Source organism: Nelumbo lutea, chromosome 5, assembly GCF_056320005.1.
Source record: "Nelumbo lutea isolate HS-2025 chromosome 5, American lotus-T2T, whole genome shotgun sequence".
NCBI lineage: Eukaryota > Viridiplantae > Streptophyta > Magnoliopsida > Proteales > Nelumbonaceae > Nelumbo > Nelumbo lutea.
In genome coordinates this window covers 79,164,038-79,180,985 of record NC_142688.1, presented here as the reverse complement: position 1 = coordinate 79,180,985, position 16,948 = coordinate 79,164,038, and the positions used below count along the sequence as shown (strand labels likewise).

Below are 16,948 nucleotides of genomic sequence, written 5' to 3'. Positions count from 1 at the left end.
CTTCACAACAGCTACTAATTTCTTTTCCCTTTCTTCCTTATCCACACGAAGTTATCTTCCCAACACCCATACCATTCACTATCAGACCTACACCCACTTCCTTCTCCAGAGCATAACTCACTGCTTCTTCTGTAGATTTCTCTGGAGAATTCTCTTCCTTCTGCAAGTTCAAGAACTCCTGCAAGATACTACTAATCTCCTTCTAGATTGCACCTTTTCTTCCTTCGGGCAGACAAACTAATTGACTCTCCATCCATGATATCTTCACCTGAACATATTTTGAGCCTTTCATTTCAATCTGTTAAAATAATAGAAATAACAAAGAGACTTCATTCACCATCATCATCCATAGTATTTGCTTTATTCTCTAGTCAGGTTGGATATGGAGTCTTAGCAAGGGGAGAACTGATGGCTGTGTTGCAACATTTTAGATAGGGGCAATCATTGCATTATAACAGTATAGTGGTGGAAGAGAATTCCAATGAAAGAAGCAAGCAATTGCCACTTTTAATTTAAGAAATTTAGGGAAAGTAGAGGTTTACTTATTTAAAATAAATTGGCACCTTAGATATCTCTTAATGCAAAGTGCACATTCCATAACATAAGGTATAAATACCTCATTTCCAGCTGTTGAAGATAAATATTTCTGTGCAGAAATATGCCAACAGCGGTTGCAATGATAGTTTTCTATGAGCTCGGCAATGGTGAACTGCTTCAGGCAATCCTCAACACTACATCCAGCCATCTGAGAATAATTGCAAAAGGCAAGACACAATAACAAACTCATTATGCACAAACTTTCAAGATAACAACAGAAAAACGAGCAGGGGATTAAAACATACAGAAATCCTTAAAATGGTGAAACCTCCAGTGGACATACAATGGTTGCACTACCAGCCAGTACTGGCAAGAGATTCAAGCTGTGGAAAAACTCAAAATCCATCGAGAGCTGCAAATACATGAAAAGGGATAAATGATGCACATCTAGAATGCAAACAAGAAAAGAAATTTAGAATATCATAGGAAGAATATAGGTAAAGATGGTGTAAATAAAATTGGATAGAACATTATTCTTTGAATCCCACTCGAATAGTAACCATCAAATCAGTACTTTTTAAGTTCATCTGCCATTCTTCCTTCTAGATTATTAAAAAGAATGTGATGAATTCAGCAGTTAGCATTGAATTATCAGGCCATTTTTTCTTTATTAAGAACTCCAAGTGTTCAACTATAATTGCCCCTTCACTTTAGCTAAGGCACCCCTAAACTCAACAAGCACTTTAGACTTTTTGCCACAAGACAATTTGCAAGCTAAGTAGACAGTCTACCTGAAACGAACAACTTTTACAAGTTAAAATACTGCCAAGAATTCCATCAAATGGTCCGAGGTAGCATTGTTGCCACCTTTTCTTTTCATTCTGGTCTTCCCCTGTCATTATCACAGAAATTCTATCAAGAGGAAAAGCCAAGACATCTGCTAGTGAACTGTAATGTGGAACATAGCCTTCTAAGAATTCCTCCCTTAAAGAGGATAAGAGATGAAGGAATGCCTCTGCTGCATCCTACATTTGAAATTGAATGGCAGATTAAGACATTGATATAGTGTTGAAAAAAGAATTGTCATAAGAGATGCTAAATTACCAGATGAACACACCTGCTGACTTGTTAAATTAAAATTAGGAATATATTGGTTCATGGCAAACATCACTCTCCGTGGACTCAATACCATTCTTCCATCCCGGACAATACACAACTCTGCAGAAAATATGACTTCTGTTAATTGGGTGACTCCTATGCTGTCAAATCTGTTGAAAAAACTAGTAAACAATTAGACAAGCATTATTAAATCAGCAACAATCCACCAAGGAAGAATCTCATCTTATTAAATACAATAAGAATTCAAAAATAAGGTTTCTGAGGGAACATGCATAACAATTTAAGAAATTCATCATCTATAAAGAAAATAATGTACCAAAAGGCACCACCAATATATGGTGAAATGTAAGAAGCCTAACCCAAGATTGAGCTCCCCATGTGTCATGGGTGCAATAGCCCAGGTCCCACCATTTGATAGATTTAACAAAGGAGGATCTCCTGCTCTAAATCAGCCTCTTGACAGTATGGCCAGCCAGAAATATGAGGAAGAGAAGAGAAGAAAGAAGAAGAGAGAAGGGAGAAGAGAAGAGAAGGGATTTGCAATGTAACAGTGCTGGCGGCGCCAGCTTTATTATAATATATATATAGGGTGGCAGAAATAAGAAGGGAAAAGACCCTTGTGCCCCTGCTATAAGTGAGTACAATAACAGACATAACAGAATTGAAAAAATAGAAATAAAAACACTTTAACTAGCCAAACAGACCCTAACACCAACAACTAAATTATTTCAGCACAGCCTTCCTGACTTGAGAGATTGAAACGATTCTTTTATCAATAGGTTGCAACAAGGATTGACCTATATTATGCCCAAAATCCTCAAACAGTCTAGCAAAGACAACATAAAGGACACTAAAGAAGACAGATGTCATTAAAAACAATTATGCTCCAATGGTTCAAGTATGGAGGATGTCAAGAGGCATGAGGAGAATAGGAAATTATAACCACCAATTGAAAGGGCTTACATAGTATTAGGGGGATGGATTCCTCACAAGAACTACGGAGTGAGAACTTTCAATTTCGAAGGTAAAGTGACAGGAGAAAGCAATTTTTACCGCAGGATGTCAAGGGAGTAATAAGTAGTGGTAAAGATAGGAAGTCCAAGAGATCTTTTGATGCAGCTCTATGCTAGAACATGAAGCCAATAAAGATTAACCAGATGCACAAACTGAGAAAAGGCTTTTCCAGTAATATGCTTCAAGGTCAAGTGATGCCCATTGCTTTTTCATTGGGTGTAAAAATTTAGAGGCTATGCAATGGGAAAACCCTGAGAAATTGGGGAAATCAATTACATCATAGTAGTAATTCAACCACTATCAGGGGGGCAAGTAGTACACTCTCACAATTCAACATTTAACCCACAAGAGAAGATAAGTAAAAGGGAGTTTGCTAGATTAGATAAGCCAGGTACAGACCCTTTATGCACATAAAATGAAAGAGAAAAAAGTAAGAAGGGAGAAAAGGACAATTAGAAATCCTTTCTCCAATTTCTCACTTGAAGCTTTGCAAACACCCCAGGTTGCCTTGGGAGAACAAAAGGTTCATGATGGAGTCTTTTTTTATTTTTTTGATCAGTAAGGTTCATGATAGAGACCACATTGAGATTGATGTGCCCCACATGTTTTGCACTTACATTAGGCACAGGTGACATTAGTTTAGGATTTATTTTCCTTAATGTAGGATTTGGGTTCATTTATAAAGTTTTTTTGTTGGATTCATTTGCAATATTTCATTTTAGTAAGGGGTTATTTGTTATTTTTATATTTAGTACGAGTTTACTTGTAATTCTCAATTTTAAATTTCTTATAAAGCCTAACATTATGTTTTGAGAAATAAAAATTTTCAAATTCTTCTCTTCTTTGACTGGTCTTCTCTCTCTGCTGCTTCTCGTCTTCCTCTTTTCTTCTAATAGGTGGTGCCGTGGTGCTGCATCAATTTGGTAACAGAGCCAAGGCTAAGTCCCACGCCTCTGCCCAATTCAATCATTGTACCAAAGTAGCTGCAGCTCAACTGGCTCCTATCTTTGTCTCTATCCACCAACTGAACAAAGGTCAGTCGTTAGCCTCCTCCTCGGTCTACCTTCTTCTCCTCCTTTCTCTCTTATCTCCAATCTGCAACCCAACCTTACAACATTCACCATCTCTCTCTCTCTCTCTCTCTCTCTCTCTCTCTCTCTCTCTCTCTCTCTCAGTCTCTTTTCTTCTTTCCTTCTCTTCTCTTTCTTTCTCCTTGTTCCTTCTTCCCCAAATTCTGTTTTCAGCAACAGAACCTTAACAGAAGCTGTCTCACCCCAATTTCTTTTCCTCTATCGTTGTTCCCCTCTCTTTTCTCCCACCGCCTCTTTTTTCTCTAACTCTCCCTTCTTTTCCTTCACCTTATTCTTCCTTCCTTCTCTCTTTCTTACTTTTCTCTTTCCTGCTGTTGCAGCCAGACATGTTACAGTCAGCACTGCCCCCATCCCCTTCATTGTCTTTCTCTTTCTTTCCCTTCTCTTCTCTTCTCTTCTCTTCTCTACTCCTTAACCTCTCATTCTCCTCAAGTTCTCTCTTTATTCTCTTAATCTCTTCCCTATTTTTCTGTTCCACACCAGTAACCCAACCTTATAACCTGAACCAGCCGCTAATTCAAACTAAAGAACATAATGCAGTGGCAGATGAAACAACCACTTCTTGGGTTAGAAACACAACTGCAGACTGTTGGGAAGTTGTCTTCATTTCCTGCAACTAAATTAAACAACATAAAAAGGCCTTCATCGTGGAAACTGCTACTCACCAACAGCACATAATCATCACGAGACCCAAAAAATTGCTTGTTGTAGCTTGATAGTGCGTGATGTCGAAGCTCCTAGCTGGAAGATTACCGGGACACTAGTCAAGCAGCAAGCTGGACTAAGCTGCAAGACAAAGGATCAAAGAACCCGGGGTGGCTAATGAGCAAGTACTCTGGTTGCGAGCTGAAAGCTTGAATGCAAGTAGGCTAGTAAGCAAGTAATCGCGTGTACCTGTGTCTTGGGGGTTGATGCCCTTATATAGCTGGGCTGCCGTGGGTCTCGCGAGACGCTCCCAAAATCCTCGACCCGCGACGTAGGGATCCATTCTGCTTTGGAAGGAGAGTAACGTATTAGTTAATAAGGCTTACCGTTTCCCTCCGATTCGAGCGGGGTGAAGATAAGGCCTACAGTTACACGGCGTGATCCCAAGAAGTTCACAACTGGCAAGCTTCTAGGTTCGGTTATGTGGCACCTTGGTGTACGTGGGTACCAAGGTGCTCCGGATCCGAAGTGACCAAGCAGCCGAGGTCCCCCGATCTGTTGACGTGGCACCACATGCTGATTTGTCGTCTGGCTGGCAAGCCGCATCCACGTGTCTTTTACTTGTTAGGTTAGGCCAAATCACCCCTCATCAATTGCCCCCCACTCCCCGTGCCAGGGGTCCTGATCCGATGCAAGGAGTTCATGGCGAGACCAGGTGGATTTGGCACAACTTCCAGGCGGTTCGAAGGGCAACTCTTCGGTCAGACCTTCATGACCTGTTTGGCTCAACTAGGGAATACCCCAAACGGCGTACCGGGTACGTGCAGACACCACGCCGTTTATAAGGGCATCAACTCTTCGATCGGACCTACGTCGCGGGATGAGGATTCTGGGAGCATTTCGCGAGACCCACGACAGCCCAACTATATAAGGGCATCAACCCCCAAGAATCAGTTACATGTGATTACTTGCTCATAGACCTGTTCATGGGCCGAGCCGGGCCGGGCTCGGGCCGGTCTTTCACTTTTCACTAATGAAAATATACTAGGCCCGAGCCCGAGCCCGAGCCCGAAGCCCGACCCAATTGAAAAAGAAAAAAACAATTTTCCCTATTCAAATTAGAATTAAAAATTCAAATAGTATTTTTTTTCTATTTAAATGAATGGGCCTACAAGATGGTATTTTTCCCTTTCTTTTATATTTTAAAACACAATTTTACATTCTTAAATCAAAAAATTTATTCAAATGGACATAATCACATAACTAATTTTAAGTTTAATATTAGGTCGGGCTGGGCCGGGCTATTTTGACAAAACCCGAGCCCGGTTCGAATTTATTGTGGGCCAGGCTTTTTGGCCTGAATTTAATCCCGCAAGCCTATAAGCATGTTCAAGCCCGTCCGGGGGTCGGGCCGGGCCGGCCCGTCGGGCCACCCGACCCATGAATAGGTCTACTTGCTCACTAGCCTACTTGCATTCAATCTTTCAGCTCGCAACCAAAGTACGATATTGACTTAAAGCATCGGAGTGACCACGTCAGGTTAACCACCCTGAGTTCTCTGTGCTTTCTCTCCTTGCAACTCAACTCGTCAGCCAAGCAACCAACGTCCGAGCTGTCATCTAGCTAGGAGCTCTAGATCATGCACCATTATAGTTGAATCCAGAAAATCTAGAGGTCACCAACTCAAAGGATTTAGTAATTAGTTCTGGCCACAATTCCAGAAACACATCACAGTTCAATAGGAAGGTAATTTCGGGGGCATATACCTGTTGGAAGGGTTAGGATCCATCATATGGATGGCCGAACCATGTTAGATGGTTGGGCGAAATTTCAAAAATTTCCTAATCCTTCTAAGAATCGAATACCTTATGTTTTGAAAAACTTCATCTTTCAAGATCAATCTTGCACTGAACTAGACCAGATTTGAAACCAAATAAAGAAGGAGGTGTAAACCTGTATGGATACCACAAACGCTTATCCCAAGGTGGAAGTTCACGCCCAAATCAGTCCTACAACCAGACTCCACTGAAGATGGCGCAGTGTATTCCTAAAGCCGATTCAAAAACACAATTCTGGAAAAATGAGATCCAACTGCTTAAATCAAAATGAGGATGATCCAATGATGAGCCTGATATCCCCTGAATTTTTCTTGCAAAAATCAAAAGCAAAACTTATCTATATTAGTCCCAGATAGCTGATGTTGAAGTGTTGAATTGGGAAAAACTAGGAGACAAGGATGTAGAGAGAACTAGAAACTACAAAATATGAAGTTGTCCTAGACTAGTCCACCCCCTCCTCTCTTATAATCTCTTATAGAGCTAGATTAGGAGATAATCCAGATCTAAATTAGATCTGAACTCTAATTAGATACATACCTTATCTTCTTATAAGATTAGGTGCTCCATACCCAAATTCGCCCCATTGAATTGTCATGTGCCAACTTAATTAAGCATATTAATTATGGGCCTTAGGCCCATCAACTATAAGGCTCACGACCCAAGGGTGTTGCATGGCCAACTTAGGCCTGATTTGTATGGTGTGGGATCCCACAATGACCTCACATAAGTCCACATGGGTTCGGCTCAACCTCTACGAAAAAGGCCTGGCCAAATTCATTGCTAAATGTAATGAACCCCTGAGCACATCAATATGGGCTCAATATGGACCCAACATTTACACTTACATGAACCTTGAGTTCAGCCATCCTATGAAGATCCAAGGATAATGGATTTAAGATAAAGCTCATCAGGTAATCAGCCATGTAATGGTCTCTTACACTTAACCTCTCGACCCATAATGATCACAACACTTCCCGACGAAGAAATACCTCTCCCCTGGCTACAAGGTGCAATGTCGCACTCTCTACTCAAAGGGATCCTAGGAATAAAAACATTTTGCTAACATTTTTCATAAAACATTAATAATATATCATATAAATATGTTTTGCAAAACCAAATCTTAAACACAATTGAAATCCACTACCAGCAGTTTAAGTTTCCACCAGAGAGAGTGTAAGCCCTATCATTCACTTTGTACGACAAAGAAGCCAATCCTATCACTATGATCACCCGCTCAAATGAATTCTCAAAATGCCCCATCATACCCAGGTTTTGACGCTTAATGAATCTCACTGATTGGCATATCAAAGACAGTCAAATCCAATACCTAGTGCAATACCATAATCAAGTTTAGCAGTTATGTGTAACTTTCCAGTTTTGCCCATCAATCTCCAAGATCCAAGGCATAACTGAAAAATGGTCAAAGTTCATTGTTTCATCTAAACACACATTGCATAAGCTTCAAGTCTAACCCTAGCAACTGAGACAAGCTGCCCCAACTTCTTTAGTAGCACATCAATGTCAGCCTTGGCAGGATAAACTCCCCAAGTGTATCCAACTATTGAAAATTTTAAACTAACACGAGTCTCATAAGTGTCCAATTTAAGGGGTAACTATACAGAAACATATCAATATCAACATGAAACAATAATGTACTTTTATTAATTTACAATAAATGCATCTGTACATCAATTCGATTGGAGCTAAGAGCATACACTGTCTAACAACATCTCTTCCATTCGGGTTTTGGTTTAGTTCCTTTATCTGTTGAGTAAGTTGGTCGTTGCTTTCAAGTCCTTGGCAATCTTGTGAGAGCCAAAAATACATACAACAGTCTACATCCATATGTGTTAAACCTCTCGACAATGAAGGAACAAATTATTAGTATCCTCTTCATTTCCACAAAAAGGGCAGTCTACATCCAATCTTTGTCCCATCTTCTAAGTCTTGTTCTATCCAACAATCTTTTATTAAAAAGCAAATACATTAAGACACTAAGTGTTGGGGGACATATTAGTTTCCAATTTTCTAGGAAATTGCTTCTCCACTCCCTTTCTAAAAATCCAGTCATTAGGGTGTAGGCTGATTTGGTAGTATACTTTCCTTTCAAATCGGGGTTCCAAATTAATTCATTCTCTTTTGGAGTAGATGGGATGGGGATGACAATCTTTTCCCATAAGGGAGCTAGGGTTTTTTCTAGAAGTTCCTCTTTGTTTCATCCTAGACTCTCCTTCGATATAAATTCACTAAGTTTGCATTCTTGACTATCAATTGAATGTTAACCACTTGGTTTAGAGGCTCATTACCTATCTAGTTATCAAACCAAAACTGGATTGATTCCTTAATACCAATTTTCCATCTTGGCCTTTCTTTAGCAGCTCCCTATGTTCAAGAATAACTCTGGAGAACTTAATTAAATAATATTGCCTTGTATTTTGTTTTTATCATTTGATGAAATAATGTGTCAAAGAAGCCACCACATCTTAAATGACCAAGAAACAGCCATCATACAGGTGAATAATATCAAGTCCCATTATATAAACCATCCACAACTTACAGAGGCACCCCTAAATAGAAAAAACAATTAGAATAAGATAGCAATATGCTCAACTTAACTTAACAAAGCCTTATCCAAATTATATTATATGTGTTTTTTCTCAGAAAGGTAAAGTATGATTGTATGATATATAAAGAAATTCTATACAAAACCTCCATGCATGATGAGATTTTGTATATTAGACTTCATGAGAAAAATCTCCAAAAAAAGGGTTAGAAAACAAGAGAAGAATCTAAACCCCCTTTTGGACTTTGGCCAAGAGTTCAGGGTGGTCCTAAGGTCAAGCTGATGTGGAGCTGCATTCCATTTGCAGTGTGTTGGGAAGTTTGGAAGGAAAGAAATAGAAGAATCTTCGAGAATAATAAGAAAAGTTGGGAAGAGGTGAAGAGCCAAGAATGAAGGAAATGAAAAGCTTGATTTACGACAGCTTTTTCGGAGTGCATCTTAGATTCAAAAATGTGACAGTCCCTCTCAAGCTAAATTCATAGTTGCCCAAATGACCTGCCCTTCTTTGTCATTCCCATTGCTTGCCATTGGGAAAGAAACTGGAAAACAGAACCCAGCATGCACCATTTAAAGGAAATCACTTGCTGACAAAGATGCCATATCTTTCCCATGCAGTTACAAAGTAGGAAGAGGTAACTAGACTCTTCAGGCATCTCACCATATAAAGGGCCCATGCCCCTCCTATTTAGATTATCCTTTGTTAGGCAATTGTATTTGGCTGCTAGACAAATTGAAGTTTGTATATAGGTACCGAAAAAACCCCATTCCACCATTCCACTACAGAAAGGGGCATAACTGAATATGGTATACTCAGAATTTAATTCTTATATTGACATTGCTTTAGTAAAACGTAGGTACAAAAAAAACTTCAATCAACATAAGTTTTACAATTTCAAATATTCACTTAATTCACAACAACTAATGGTACCTTCTAATAAAGCAACCAAAGCAACAGTAAGGGGCATGTTCTTAGCCAACAAATCTTCTTCCTCAATTATTTTCTGGAGAAAAGGAAGAAAGCAAGAACAACTAGCAAGAGCCTGTGCAAAAAAGAAAGACATCTTTTGACACCATGAACAATGATAAAACCCAATGTAAGGATTAAATAAGATAAACCAATTCTTTGGATGGATTTTACCTGTAACACTACATTTAGAAAGCAATTGTTGCCAAGATTTTGTAATCCAGCTACAAAATACAACTTCTCCGAACCATCTTTTCCCTCAGACAACCATGGCAAGCTACGGAAGTTTCCCAACTTACCATCTCGAATAACCAAAAATAAACCAGCCACACCCAAAATACCAGCCACAGAAATGCGAAACTGAGAAAGTGACAACCACCCCTTCACATGATAGAATATCTGATGCCCACCCTGGAGCTTGTTGATAAGATGATAAACACTTATGTCTCCTTGAATCTTCATTTGCTAAGAAGCAGTTTTCTTCTTTATATACTCAAATGTTCAAATAAAAGTAACCTACATCACAGCATATGAAGAAAGCAAAAGAATTATGCCAAAAAACAACAAATAGTGAGAATTACTTTAAGGAGAAAAGTGAAAAGGGGGAATTGTTGAGAATGTAAATACAATTCTGACAAAGAAATTGAGATTCTGATTACCTAAAATCAAAATTGAATTATGTAATAGAGAATATCAGAATTTGATGCTTCACTTCTTTTTTTATAGTAAAAAGAAAATCATAATCTGCTCAGGTGTTAAGACAACACCAAGGAAGGATAAATCAACATTTGCATTTCAAGAACCCTAAAATTAACTCCTAAATCTGAACAGCAGACCTGTGCAGTTTCAGGAGGAATAAAAACCCAATCAGTAACAACTTGTCATTGACTGCCACAAACTTTTCAACTTCCAACTACGGGTGATCATTCTTGGCCCAGCCCAGAAACCCATCTCGGCTCGGCCCATAAATTTCCGGGCCCAAGTTTCTGTGTGCAGGCCCAGCCCAGGATATCTGTATTATATATATATATATATATATATATATATATATATAATATTTTATAGATTAAAATATATGTATTATATTTTATATGTTATATATACACAATTGGAATAAGAGTTGTGTAGCAGGAGTAAATTTACGAGAAGATGAGGTGCAATTGGTGGCTAGGTCTTTGGGCTGCGAGGTTAGTGGTTGGCCTATGTTATATTTAGGTTTGCCCCTAGGGGGAAATCCTAGAACTAAAAGTTTTTGGAACCCAGTTTTAGAAAGGTTTACTAAGAAGCTACCAAGGTGGAAGAGAAATTATCTCACTAGGGGGTAGAATCACTTTAATCAAGTCCCACTTTGACCAACTTTCTGGTGTATTTTTTGTCTACCTTCAAGTTACTTGTCAAAGTTGCCACTAAGAGAAGATCATGAGAGATTTTTTTGGGAACCGGGAGACTCATAAAAGGACCATCTAGTGAAGTGGGAAGTAGTTTCTAGGAAAAATGATTTCGGGGGGCCTAGGCATTAGCAATATTAGATTAAGAAATGTAGCATTGTTAGGAAAGTGGTTGTGGAGGTTTCCCCTAGAGCAGAACAATTTGTGGCACTTGGTGGTGGAAAGTATTCACAAGATGGCAGCTAATAGATGGGATGCTGGTGTCGGCCCTAGGGCTACTCACTCCTCCCCTTGGAAAGCCATTGCTGGAGTCTTGCCTTACTTTCGCCCTTTCATCAGATTTGATCTGTGCTCAAGTAATAAAATTCTGTTTTGGGAGGATCTTTGGTTTGGGAACACCCCCCTTAAAGACAGATTCCCGATAATGTTTTCTCTTTCCCTAAATAAATTCAAAGTCATTTCCTCTTTTTGTGTATCTGAGGGGACCTGGGACTTGGGTTTGAGAAGATGATTGAGGGATTCAGAATTGGCTTGTGCAGATGAATTGTTCTCTGTGTTGAATGCAGTTTTCCTAGATCATTCTTGCCCAGACAGTAGAACTTGGACAGAATCCTCTTCAAGGGTTTTCTCTTGCTCCTCTCTTTTCAATGCCCTAATTCAGCCTTCTATTGTGCATATCTCCTTTCCTGCTAAAGAAGTGTGGTGTGCACCTATTCCACAAAAGATTAAGGCTTTTTGTTGGAAAGTGGCTCTCGAAAAGATCAACACCATCAATGTACTTCAAAGAAAAAGGCCAAATTGGTGCCTTTTCCTACATGTATGATGCCTTTGCTTAAGAAATAGTGAGACAGTGACTCATCTTTTGACTTCTTGTCCTTTTGCTTCTTATTTGTGGGATTGGTTATCTTCTCTTTTTGGTTGTAGATGGAATCACCCCTCGTGTGTGTTGAATCTCTTTGACTCTAGCTTCTTCTGGCAACCAAAGAAAAGAGGTAGGGTAATGTGGAGAATAACAAGAGCAGTTGTCCTTTCAATTTGGGAAGAAATAAACAATAGGATTTTCCATGGAGAAGAAAAACCCAAAGAAGCACTTGTAGAGGTCATTACCATCAAGATTCTTCATTAGTTGAAAGTGCAGAAACTTTTCAAGGACTTCTCCTCAACTGACTTAGTTAGAAATTGGAGCTCTATAGTTGTATCCTCTTCCTTTTCCCTTGTAATTCAAGAGGTTTGGTCACTGCCATCTCAGTTCAAAGCGAAATTAAACTTTGATGGAAGCTCCTTAGGTAATCCAGGCCTGTTGAGAGTTGGGGGTAGATGTCATGGCCTTGCTCATGCTCAATTGGGGTGGGAGATTTTTTGAGGGCAGAAGTCATGGCCTTACTTCAAGGACTGAAATTGGCGAAACAATGGGGTATACAGCACTTAGAAGAGGAAGGAGACTCCAAGCTGGTAATAGGGTGGATGTAATCTAGAAACTTGGGAGTATGGTCACTTAGACAGCCTCTAAGAGATAATTAGCTTAGCAAGGGAGCTTGGGGTGCAATTTAATTGGGTAAGAAGGTCAGCAAATGGCAGGGCTGAAACATTAGCTAAGCAAGGTGTTATTAGGGAGACTTTATTTTGGGCTTGTTGGTAAGAATTTTGTTCTGATTTTCCACCCATCCTTTGGGTGGTGACAACTGTACTCTCTTTTTAATATCATTAATGAAAGTTACCGTTTCTTATCAAAAAATGTATATTTTATTTCATATTAAATGTATTATTATATATATAATATAAAAGTTTTGAGTTTTATTTTAACATATAAATAAATATTTATCAATTGACACATGTCAGCACTTGATTCAATTCAAGTATAAGAATTCTCCTCCTAAGCAAGGCCTTATAATAGATGAAGGCCCAAGCAACTATTTTATAAGAATTCTCAATCCCCAAGCAATATGGGACTTGGAAAACACTCAATAGTTGCACCAACTATTTAGTGTTGTTTCAAGCCCCACATTGCTCAAGAATGGGAATGAAGGCCTTACCTTCATCTATAAAAGGATACCAACTATTTAGTGTTGTTTCAAGCCCCACATTGCTCAAGAATGGGAATGAAGGCCTTACCTTCATCTATAAAAGGATAGGTAAGCCAAGCCAAATCAAGCCTAGCAATTCAATGAGGCCCATGCCTTATCTTTTGTGCCACAGGCCTAAAGACTAGTCAAGCCCAATTTAACTTTGGCTTGTGTATTGTTATTTAATTTAAAATTTAAAATTTAAAATTATTATATTTTTATTGTCTATAAGCCTGGCCCAAGCCCATTTAGGGCCGGGCTTGGGTTTGCAGTCTAGGCCCAAGGTGCGGACCAAGTCAGGCTCAAGCCTAGCTTAAAGCCCTTATCATTGGTACTAAACTCAGCAAAGCCCATGATCACCCCTACTTCCAACGCTTGTCTTCAAAACACATTTCTGTTCCTCTCTCTCCCTCTTTACAACCAGTCCCATCTTTTTTTTATCAATAACCACATTTATTAATTAATCACAAAAATAATTACGAGGAAGATAAACTTTCTTATCTTCCAACTGGAGCTTGAGCTCCCAAGAACAGAAAAAGGAAAAAATTACACTTGTGCCCAAAATATCGACTCCCTCTCCACTCCTTGCTTAGCTAGCCCATCAGCAAAAGAGTTGGTTGATCTTTTCACCCAGCTGATCTTAACTCCCCATCCACTTTACAGAGAACACACCAGTGAGGGGATAAACATGTCTTGGGTCTCTTCTTTTGGAGCATATCACCAGTATTGGTTCTTTCCAGAAAAGCTTCCCAGCAAAAACTACCAACTCTAGGGAGAATTAGTCTGCACCAAACCTCATAAACCAGGAAGTGAGGGGAAAAAGGACTAAGGGGTTGACTTAATACTTTGTAAAAAGAGGCACAAGAATATGAGCCAGTGGAGGTGGGGGTCCATATTCTAGAGTCCAGCTTAATAGGGTCCAAGAAAACATTATCAAGGATACCAAGAAGGATCAAGATATTATCCAAGTCTGTATCTCTAACAGCCCTTCTGACCTTCTCAAACCCAAATTCCACTCAAACCAAAAAGATGAAGATGAAGGGGTAATGAAAGAAGGAACTGTCTCATTTTTTAATTTAGAAAGGGCATACAAAGAAGGAAACAAGTCCTTAAGAGGGGCATTCCCCACCCAAATTTGTTCCCAGAATTTTATGGCGTTACCTGAGTTCAAATCATACCTAATGAGAGGGAAGAAAGTCCGAAGCAGATCGTAATGGCTTTCCAAGGTGATACACTTGTGGTCCTAGCTCGGATCCCAACATCCCATCCATTTTGCTCCAGCCCATGTATGCTTACCACTACTTTAGCCCATAGTCTCTCATTTTCTATTGGGAGTCTCCACAGCCATTTCCACAAAAGAGCCAAATTCCTTTTACTAATGTTCCCAAGCCCCAATCCACCAGATTTTTGCTTCTGATCACCACCTCCCAACTCACCCTATGGTCCCTTTTATCCTCCCCTAGCTCCCATAGGAAATCTCTCATCATCTTCTCCATTCTGTTAGATACCTTTGCTGGGATTTTGAATACCGAAAGGAAATAAATAGGTAAGTTAGATAAAGTAGCCTTAATCAGTGTAATCCTCCCTCCAAGGGAAAGGTAATTCTTCCTCCAAGAGGCAAGTCTCTTTTCAAATCTTTCCACCACCGGGTTCCAGAAACTCTCTTTCTTTGGGTTATCACCCAAAGGCATCCCTAGGTAATTCAATGGCCATCCTGAAACTTCACAACCCAACATTTCTGCACTTTCCCTGATCTCACCCTACTCCAAATTCACACCCACTACACAACTTTTCTCAAAATTCACCTTTAGGTTGGACATTTGTTCAAAAAGTCGTATCACCAACTTTATGTTCCTAATGTACCTCAGATTCCCACCTTCACAGAACAGAATTGTGTCATCTGCAAACTGTAAGTGGGTGAGGGGGATTTCCTCCCTCCCAAGTCTCCAGCCTCTTAACAGGTCCCTAGAATCTGCTCTATGAATCAATCTCCCTAGGACATCAGTGACCAGAGTGAATAGGAAGGGAGATAGAGGTCCCCCAGTCTTGTTCCCCTTACAGCTGGAAAGAAACCCACCATTGTCCCATTCACTACCACAAAATAATGATAGTTCCGAACACACCCCATGATCCATTTACACCATCTAGGCCCAAACCCAAATTTGGGCATAACTTTCATCAAGAACGACCAACCAGTAAAGGAGGCACTGATTTCTCAAGTTCAGCCGCCCATTCAACTTCAGTCTAACAATGAACCTCCGAAAACCGGTTCTTGTAGGCTTAGTCCCAAGACAAAAACTTTCTTTGGAAGTCCTTCAACAAAACCATCCTCTCCAGGTATGTTAGTATTTGATTTTAAGAATATAAATGAGCCTTCTATGAGTGCAACAAATTTCATCCAGACCCTTCCATTGTCTGCCACAATCCAGCAGGTTCCGGTTAGGGATAAGGAAGAAGGGTTTAATGTAGGGAGTATGGAAGCTGAATGGAAGGCACAAGGTGATAAAATCTGGGATTTAGTCTGTGATTCCTTTGAGGAGCTGACTAGGAGGGATGCAGAAGTTGGATACATTGAGAAAGACTTGAATCTACAGGAGGCTAGCCAGAAAAAAGGGAAGGAAAGGAATGAGCATAAGGGAATGGAGAAGCAACCAATGAATCAAGTGACTAAAGAGATAGACTGAAACCGAAAGAAGTAGTGAGTGTCATAGCGTATTCCAAAAAGAAGGGGAAGAAGGAAAAAGATCGTCCAAGAAAGTGGAAGCTTTAAGAGGTAGAAAGATTAAAATCAGATGTGGCAGCAGACTTAGAGTTCAGTACAAGGGGGGAAAGAAGGAAAGGAACCAAGTAAGGGATGGTGGTGTTTAGGGTGGAAATTTAAGTAACCCAATGAAGATACTGAGCTGGAATGTCAGAGGGTTGGGTAGTGCTAGGAAAATGAGGGTAATAAAGGATTTCATTAGAAAGGAAAACCCGGATATAGTCTTGCTTCAAGAAACAAAAGTGGCAGTTTGGGATAGGAAATGGGTAAGAAGTGTGTGGAGATCTGTCAACTAGGGCCTTGCCAAGACTCATTTCAGACTATTGGCCAATAAGCATTGGAACTAGGAATTTCCTGAGTGGGCCTAAACCTTTCTGATTTGAAAATATGTGATTACCATATCCAGACTTTACCCAAAAGGCCAAAGAGTGGTGGAGTGAAGAAGTGGTGGGTACCCTTGGGAAGGGTGTCAAATTTCACAGGAAAATTCAAAGGCTAAAATGTAAAATTAAAGAGTGGAATAGGGAGCATTTCGGGAGAGTGGAGGAGAAGAAATTAAGTGTTATTTCCCATATTGAACTTTTGGATGAAAAAGGACACAACTCTCTCTCAGAAGAAGAAAGGACCTTAAGATGGAATCTGAAAAAGGAATTGGAAGAGATAGTGCTAAGGAAAGAGATGTGTTGGAGACAAAAATCAAGGCATCAATGGATTAAGGAAGGGGATGGTAATACTAAATTTTTCCACGCAATCGCTAATGGAAGAAGGAGAAAAAACTTCGTGGAAAAGTTAGAGATTAATGGCGAAGTAGTGGATGATCAAGAGGAGATTGCTAATGTTTTCACAAATCATTTCAAGGCAGTTTACAGAAGACAGGGGGATGTAAGGCTTAGAGTCGATTGGTTAGAGTGGCCTAGTTTGGACTCAAAGGTGGCAAATAAGTTGGAAAAGGAGTTTGAATTGGA

At 39.7% G+C, this 16,948-nt stretch overlaps 1 protein-coding gene across 6 annotated transcripts in view; it reads right to left on the bottom strand.

The window, feature by feature from the left end:
- The window catches only part of UBP27 (ubiquitin-specific protease 27), an 81,797-nt gene that overhangs the window by 53,778 nt on the left and 11,071 nt on the right, over positions 1 to 16,948 (bottom strand). For 3 of the 6 annotated variants that reach the window (XM_088942653.1, XM_088942651.1, XM_088942654.1), the window contains exons 2-7: positions 9,946 to 10,287; positions 9,736 to 9,847; positions 1,642 to 1,755; positions 1,329 to 1,429; positions 881 to 949; positions 617 to 745 (exon numbers count right to left, since the gene is read on the bottom strand). In XM_088942653.1, the coding sequence (XP_088798779.1) occupies positions 617 to 745; positions 881 to 949; positions 1,329 to 1,429; positions 1,642 to 1,755; positions 9,736 to 9,847; positions 9,946 to 10,233 (813 nt within the window). In that variant the 5' untranslated portion in view covers positions 10,234 to 10,287. Of the gene's footprint in view, positions 1 to 616; positions 746 to 880; positions 950 to 1,328; positions 1,563 to 1,641; positions 1,756 to 9,735; positions 9,848 to 9,945; positions 10,288 to 16,948 lie in introns of all 6 variants that reach the window. The other 3 variants (XM_088942648.1, XM_088942649.1, XM_088942650.1) reach the window with 1 other exon arrangement.